This window comes from Pygoscelis adeliae, unplaced genomic scaffold (genome assembly GCF_000699105.1).
Source record: "Pygoscelis adeliae isolate BGI_AS28 unplaced genomic scaffold, ASM69910v1 Scaffold272, whole genome shotgun sequence".
NCBI lineage: Eukaryota > Metazoa > Chordata > Aves > Sphenisciformes > Spheniscidae > Pygoscelis > Pygoscelis adeliae.
In genome coordinates this window covers 540751-549169 of record NW_008824282.1, presented here as the reverse complement: position 1 = coordinate 549169, position 8419 = coordinate 540751, and the positions used below count along the sequence as shown (strand labels likewise).

The window sequence follows — 8419 nt, the reverse complement described above, 5'->3', positions numbered from 1 at the left end:
TAAGTAAAGCAGTCCCTTTTCAGATCCTTCCTTGCATTCTAAATTATATTGGAGCACATATACTATGGGCTGAGGAATTTTATTTATGAGTAAGAGAGAGGGTACTAGAAAGTAATGGAACTCTGTAATATTCAAGAACATTTCACATTCCTTTAGTCCCGTTTTTGAAGCAAAATAATTTCAGGTTTAAGGTATGATAAAAATAACATCATTACTAAAAATCTAGTGATTTTAAGATTTGTTATACTTCATTTTTCTTTTAAGAATAGGTCCCAAATAACATGTGACCATTAAAATTTGCAAGAAACTAAGTTTGAATGTTTCTACTTGGTTAAAGTGGATTTTTGTGTTCCTTCTGTCTTGTGTTCTCTGTGCTGGTGCACTGTGTCCAACCATCCTTCCTTCAGTATTTAATTTTAGGGGATATGTGTTTTTCCAGTGTTAGCTTAAATAAAGAAGTACCACGCATTGCATAATCAGCAATGTATTTGAAAATAACCCCAGAGCTAAAGTATAATATGCTCTTGATCTTCATACTGGGTTGATACCCTAATCCTAATTGAATGGCTTTTGTTGAACATTTACATTTGTTGTTCAAGGGCTTAAACTTTAAATGGCATGTGTGACATTGAAGCTACTTTAAGGAAGTGTCTTGCTCACCTGGTCAAACACCCATTCCTCACTGCATTTTGCCAATTCAATCCATTTTAGATGTAACCTCGGGTATGGTGAAAGACCCACCGGACGTCTTGGACAGGCAAAAATGCCTTGACGCTCTGGCTGCTCTACGCCACGCTAAGTGGTTCCAGGTTCGGAACATCATTTTACTTTCTTCTTGTAGCCTTATGAGAGATTAGTCAGTTGCAATATAAATGTTTAATTGTGTGAAAACACTCAGCGTTGTTCATGCTAATAATACTTAATATTTTTCTGGTCCCTAAATTTAAATGTAGAAGGTTGAGTATGGAGGAACTGCTTTATGCAGTTATTGCTCATTTGACGTGATTTTTTTTTTCTGGTCATTGAGAAGGCGATGTTGAAAGCTTGACTCGCTTGGGGTGATCATATGTTGTATATTTGTTATATATTCCATAAGGCTGCAGAGTAACTTTGCTTTAAATAATGGAATATGTGTTTAAAGCTTTGTGTTTAGATTTAAGACTTTTTTTCCTATTTCTTTAATTAGGGAATGAAAGGTGAGAAGCAACTGTTTGGTTTAGTGACTTTGCATTCTGGCAAAGGCACAATAAAGAAACCAAACAGATTCCCTTGACCTTTCAGTCTCTATACCTATTTCTTAGATCTTTACTTTATCCTTTTTATTTCTAATATAGAAAGATACTGTATTTATTGTTACAACTGAACATAGGTCAAAGTGTACAGGGGATCAAGAAATGTTATTCTTGTATAACCTGTGCACTTTGACTTCTACCACCTTAAATTACTAACCCTGTATAAAATACTGCTGTAAATGGCAGCTCATGGAATAAAGTTGTAGAATGGTTTGTTTCAATCGTGTATCTGAGCTTCCATTGAACAGTGGTGTTTTAGTCTTTCAACAACTCCTATTTGCTGTAGGTGCTGGGATTAATTAATTTGATTTTGTATTGCTCTCAAGGCTAGAGCTAATGGTCTGCAGTCCTGTGTGATTATCATACGTATTCTTCGTGACCTCTGTCAGCGGGTTCCAACTTGGTCTGATTTTCCAAGCTGGGTGAGTAAAATTCTTTTGAATTAGACTTTTTAATACACACGGTACTGCAAGTAAAGCATAGGGAAGTGCTTACAGTTTTTAAATGTAGACTTTTTCAAGAAGCAATGTAGGGTTTTGTTTGGGTTTTGGGGGTTTTTTCCCCAACAAATAATCCAGATTCCCTCTAAAAATTTAATTTTCTGACGTTTTGTCATTTGGAGCTGGAATTTTTTTTCCCCAAAAAAAGAATTTTCTTGTTCTTTTGTATTCTTTGTGGGTAGCATTCTTGTTCTAGATTTTAGCATTTTTTTTCCTTTACTCTGTATAAAAGAATCTAATTTTTTCTAACCACCTGCTCTGAATTGCTTGGAGTTTACTGAAACTTATTTAAAATAATGTCAGCTGTGCCCAGATAGTTCTGTGATAACAGAAAGGCTACTTGAAAGAATAAATCACAGTACTTCCTGTGATCATTAATAAGTCCCTTCCACAAGATGAAATACCAAAGTACTTCAGTACAGTCTGCGGATGTGTCACCATTAGCATTTTCATCAGTGTCACTTAAATCTCTAGGTTGTACTGGGTTACCTCTCTTAATTCTTGCAGCTGAGTGTTCTTGGAGCATTCCTTTTGCATTGACTATCTTAAATGATACTCTCCAGGAGTGCAGCTTGTGCTCCAAATATTAACAGATGTTCAATCTGTGGACCGGACAAAGTTAGTCTGAAACAAAATCTCTGAAATGTGTATCGTGTGGAAGTAAACTTAGCTCTGACTGTTTTGTTTCACAGACAAAACTGTTCCTGTTGCACTGTGCTGCTTCCTTTTCAGTTTTGGCAGGAAGAGCACTAACATTGTCAACACAGTTTGAGCAGTTGGCATTATTTCAATGAGAAATGTTTTACAACTGTACTAAGCTTGCAGACAATTTTATTAAATTACTTCTGATAATATTTATTGCTTCTGGAAAAAATGTGGAGCAGTTATTTCTGTTTTTTAAATATTTAAAGTAAAAAAAAAAGTGCCAGTTTCTGTGCTACATTTCATGAAAGATACACTGTACAAATATAGCCTAAAAGAAGCTAAGAAGTATGTAGGTGCCCTCTTAATATCACTATGATACTGAGTTGCCAACGAATAAACCCTGGCATACTTTCAGAAAAGCATCCTTAGAACTATTGCAACACACAGCGGGCACATAGATGAAGAACAAGGAATGTTGTTTCTTATTTCTCACATTATCTGTCCGAAGGCACATCCGGAAGGGAAGAGAGGTATGAAGCAGTGTGTCAGGCCTAGCTGTGTCTCAGTTCTCTCCAAAAGTGATTCCTGATTTGCTCCTGCTACCTGATGCATTGTCAGTGACATGGATCAACACTGAAGTCTGTGTAGTCAGCTGTTCTTTTGGCCTGTTGGCAAAGTCTTACTGATAAAAACAATGATAGAATGAAAATGGTGATTTTAAATATATGTAATTTCTGCCAGTCACAGATGGAATTTCATAGATTGAAGAAATACATTTTTCTGGATATAGAACTTCTCCTAATCTGTATGCTAGAAGCCTGTTACAAACCAAAGAGATGCCAGAGCTTTTCAAAAAGAATCTAAGTAGTTGTAAAAATAGAAGATATTAGGAAGTCTAAATATGGACATTAGTAGCACCCTCTTTATATAACTAAAACTAAAAACTAAATTAGAAGAATTTTGTCAAGTTCCTACAGGTTAGAAGGAACTGTTATTCAAGGTTGATTTTTCAAACTTGAAATCCAGCCTTTCGTGCACATAAACAACAGGGCATCATAATTCACATTTTCCTGGGATTAAGTTGTAGACTTTAGTGTATTGTATGAGGATCCAAAAGAACTAAACTGGAATAAATGCAAAAACATGATCTGTTTTTTTTCTTTCCTGCTGTATTTTGCTTCATACTTGAAAACAACTAAATTACTGTTGCTAAATCCTGTGTGATACAGTGGGTGTATGGCAATACCATGCTCAAGAATTGAAATTTGTCAGTTAAATGGAGCTAAAATAGAATGGAATAGGCACCCTTAGTGAAGAATTGTAATCAACACTGCCTGTAGTTACTTGCAGGCATCAGAATAAGCATTTACTCCTGGAAAGTAAAAATAAAAAGCAACATTTGAACAACTGTAAACTTGGTGGGGAGGTAGAGGACCAGAAAACAAGAGAGATGCATTGTTAGAGAATTAAACTTGCCAAAGAGGTAGTATTGAAACATCCATTTAATGCTGAAAAAAAAAATAAGGAAAGCTATTCTTTACTTCTGCAAATACCTTCTGTAGTTTTTTTCTGGAAAAAATAGTGTCTAATAAAAGTAAACAATGGAAATATTCACAGAAAAAATATTTAAAATACAGCTAATAATTTAAACCATTTAACTAATGTTTAACTAAATTTTAGAAAATCTGTTTATCATCAAGGTTTTTTTACACTTGTTTAACAGCTGAGTTAGTGTTAGCCTATATCCAGGAGAAAACTTGCTGTGAACTTCAGTTTTGCTAAACTGAAGAACGAGTAACCACTTAAATGTTAAAAGATCAGTAAATTTTTGATGCTTTAAGTTTCTCTACGCTTGTAGAAAAAATTTATTTTTCTATAGCATCCTGTAAATTTCATTAAATATATTGTGTGCTGTTTATTCATGTGGCTGACAGATTCAGGTGACCCACCGTGTTTCATACTCTCTCAAAAAATGGGTGGACAAGTTGTCTACCTGCATATGTAGGCTACTACTGTATAAATTTCTACAAAACTTTTGAACAACTTGTGATGAGAAGCAGCATATCAGTGTCAGTACTCAATGTTAATCTTGCACCAGCTTTCTTTTTATTCATCTTTATAAAATATCTGATTTTTTTTCCATTGTTACTGAAAGTGTTCTATGATGTGTAATGTTCTTCAAAATTTTGGATCAAAAGTTCTGTGTTGAACAACAGTAGCAGCTTTTTTCTGTTTTAATCCGTCTTCTAAATGGGCTGGATTTTCTTATTGTTTGTCTAGGCTATGGAGTTGCTTGTGGAAAAAGCAATTAGCAGCGCTACTGGACCACAGAGTCCTGGGGATGCACTGAGAAGAGTCTTTGAGTGTATATCTTCAGGAATCATCCTTAAAGGCAAGTTGCATTTGATCATTGTCTGTATACTATGCTTAACTAATGTAAAATCTGTAATCTTGATTGAAATAAGGTAGAGATGTGGTACTAATTAGCCTAACCGTTGTAGGTGGTCCTGGCCTTCTGGACCCTTGTGAAAAAGATCCTTTTGATACACTTGCTGTAATGACAGATCAGCAACGAGAGGATATTACTTCAAGTGCACAGGTAAGGAAACATATGTGTGAAGTAACTAAATTTGATGGCTGGTTTTTGGGTGGTTTTTGGTTTGGTTTGGGTTTTGGTTTTGGTTTGGTTTTTTTTTTAAATGGAGCTATATGGTGGACATGAATTTTCCTTTCTTAGAATATGGGTCGATCTTTCAGATGATCAGTCTTAAGCTAGATGATAAAAGTGTCACAGCAGAGGATGTATAATAGTGTTCATTTTTGCACTAAAATTAAAATATTTTCCTGAAAAGTTTGAAGCACTCCCATCTATATATATCCATAAAGATGCTCGCTCTACAGCAGTATATTAGATTTAAAATTACATTGGCATTTAATGTTTTAGGAATAAATCTGTGTAAGTTTCATTTTTAATATTTATTATATCCACTTACAGTATTGACCATTCACGCTTACAGCTTAAGAGGTTACCGCCCCTACCTTTTCATTTGATCCATTTGCTAAAGATTACTAATGCGTAATGGGATATGTGACAAGCCTTGGCTGCTTCAATGGAAGTCCAGCAGCTAAAACACATGTACATTATTTTTAAGCTAAGATGATGTACTTTGTACAGAAGCAGCAAATGCGACATACACATTCTATTGTGTTGACTTTGCTGGGCAAAGGAAGAGAGGATAATGAGAGCTAAGGATAATATTATACACAACTAATGTTATTCATTAATTGTTTGACAAAGTACTCAAAATTGACATTTGTGTCTAACAGAAATACCTTCTTTCTACCCTTTTTCTAGTTTGCACTGAGACTCCTTGCATTCCGTCAAATACACAAAGTTTTAGGAATGGATCCGTTACCACAGATGAATCAACGCTTCAACATCCATAATAATCGCAAAAGGAGAAGGGACAGTGATGGGGTTGATGGATTTGAAGCAGAGGGAAAAAAAGACAAAAAAGATTATGATAACTTTTAAAAATGTTTGTCATCAGTGCTAAGATCAAAGGTGATAAAAAGTCCATTTGTTGCCTTGCTTTTACTTCATTCATAATGATGTCTGTTTAAAACATCCAAAACCAACTTGGGAATTAGATTTGGAAGAGAACAACCTAGCTCTTCTGTGAGATTCTGAATATCTTAGTGGATGTACTGTACCAGACAAATTATGGATGGAAAGACTGCAAATGGAAACTCTGTTGTAATAGGAAAAAATAGTTTTCCCTCATTGCATTTTCTTTAAATGTGTTGTTAACTTTAGTAACTTTTCTTCTTTTTTTTTTGTTTTTTTTATTAACAAGTGCGTTGTCTTCTTATCTTGACTGTATTTAATGCAGCATTTGTGCTTCTGTTGCTATGTGTATTTTGACTTTTTATTTAGAAGTTTTTTTGTTTGCCTTTGACACTAGTTGTATAAGTTACTTTGTGTTAGATAGTGTAAACTGTTCCCCTCCCAATTAATATTTTACAAAACTTTTTTTTGTAAAGTGAGACTGCAGGATTATGTTTTTTTCTAAATGTGAAGGGGTTACAACACATAATTATCCTGCCATTTGAGTGCTCCGAATTAAATGGTTTTGCCAATCTTGTGGCATTTGTCTCCTTAGTGTGATATAACGGTGTAATTAAGACAAATTTGTGTTAAATCTAATCAAGTTTGCTGTTAGTTGTGCATTAGCAGTATAAAAGCTAATATATACAGTATGGTCTTGCAACAGTTTTAAAGCAGCTGCATAATTGATCAAAGTTTTGCATGATGTTTATAATAGAAGGGCTTCTAAAACTATCATTTTAGGTTAAACGCGTAGGTCTTTGTATGATTGACTTTGTGACATAGCAAGGCCAAAAAATAACTTTCTGAATTTCTTTTCTCAACATAGAAGCAAAAGCGGGCATTTCCCATTTAGACAAAGTTAGTCACTCTTTTCAGTCAACTTTGTCGATATAATATTAATGCCTCTCAGCCCCTAAAATAAATGTTTGTCATATCAGTGCCTGTGAGGTTATTCCTTATAGCTATTCCTGTATAAACTTTCTGTGATTTTTTCAATAATTCAAATTTTAAAAGTGAAGTATTACTGAAAAAGTGAAGGTTATCAAAGAAAAAACCCAGAAAATTATTTGATGTGGCCATAGTGTATGCTTATGTCTCTTTCAAAAAGCTAAATATAGCAGTGGTGTAAGTAAAGTTACATCATACTGTTGATGTATGCTCTGGTACACAGGTGTGATTTGTTGTCACAGCACTACAGTGGAATACACAAATAAAAACTAAAATTTATTAAATGACTAAAATTCATTATACACTGGAAACTGAAGTTTCACTCATTCTGTTCGATGTGTATTATGCTTTGTTGCAAACCCATAAAACACAGATTAACATAGACTAACATTCCGGTAACTACTTTATTGATGGCTGTAGGAGAACATCACACATTACAAAGATCATTTGTTGTTTCTGGTACCATTTATGAAAAAAAAACTTTTGTTCCATTTTGAGGTCAAATTTATCTTTGATCTTTTTAATAAGTAACTTTTGGAGTAGGGGGATGTTTCTGTTTGCAGCACCTACTGCTAACAGCGTGGGCCTATGGAATAAAAATACAATATTTTAGAAAAATAGAGGGAGTCTAAAGACTTAAAGAAAAAAAGTAATACAGTGTTCTTCAAGCATCAGAGTGCAATTTTTACGGGAGTGATTATTGGTGATTAGCAAATAAAAGGAAAGCTTTGTCATTGTAGGAAAGATTTCTTACTAATTTCAGCATCAGCAATACAGAAAGCAGAAATGCTTTAAAGTTACTTTAAAAAAAGATTACACTAGTTTCTGTTGTCCAGCCTTGATGCATAGCTCCAAGCATGTGCTTTTTCTTAGTCTTTTTTTAAGGGGGTATCTTGCTGCCATGGCGTCTAGTTAGCCACTACTATTTATTTTGAAAGCTACAGGTGCTATTCATGTGGCTAGTTTAACTCCATACCAAAGTTTCTTTCCTCATAAAGCAAACTTGTCTATTCATGCATGTGACCCTCAAATTTAGGATTGAAAAGGTCAAAGATGTATTTTGAATTTCCTGTATTTTTGTTCTACTGGCTTTTAACTCTTAACCAGTTTCTGGATCTTTTGAAATACTGTATACTTAAAGTGATTCCACATTAAATATGAAGCTGTGACCATGATTTTTGCGCTGTGTGGTGAAGAGTGAATTTGCAGTTTGTTTCTGGTTTTCCTGCCCATTTTAATGGGCTATTTTAGGTAACTTCTGACTCTTGTTAGTCTAAGAAGAATGGAAAAACAAGGTTTTAAAAAGTAGAGAGCTAGCTTTGACTTTAAATATTACACTGTGCACTTAGGAAGACAAAACCAAGGCCAAGTAATCCATTTATGAACAAGTAATCATTTTAATATCCTGTGTTTTGGTAACACTA

The 8419-nt window shown here is 34.3% G+C and overlaps 1 protein-coding gene across 1 annotated transcript in view; it reads left to right on the top strand.

Annotated features, from left to right (window-relative positions):
* ZFR (zinc finger RNA binding protein) overlaps nt 1-8170 on the top strand; it is a 45821-nt gene extending 37651 nt beyond the window's left edge. The window contains exons 15-19 of the mRNA XM_009318435.1: nt 712-809; nt 1619-1714; nt 4718-4829; nt 4939-5036; nt 5793-8170. Of these exons, the coding sequence (XP_009316710.1) occupies nt 712-809; nt 1619-1714; nt 4718-4829; nt 4939-5036; nt 5793-5972 (584 nt within the window). The 3' untranslated portion in view covers nt 5973-8170. The remainder of the gene's footprint in view (nt 1-711; nt 810-1618; nt 1715-4717; nt 4830-4938; nt 5037-5792) is intronic.
* Nucleotides 8171-8419: the final 249 nt, after the last annotated feature.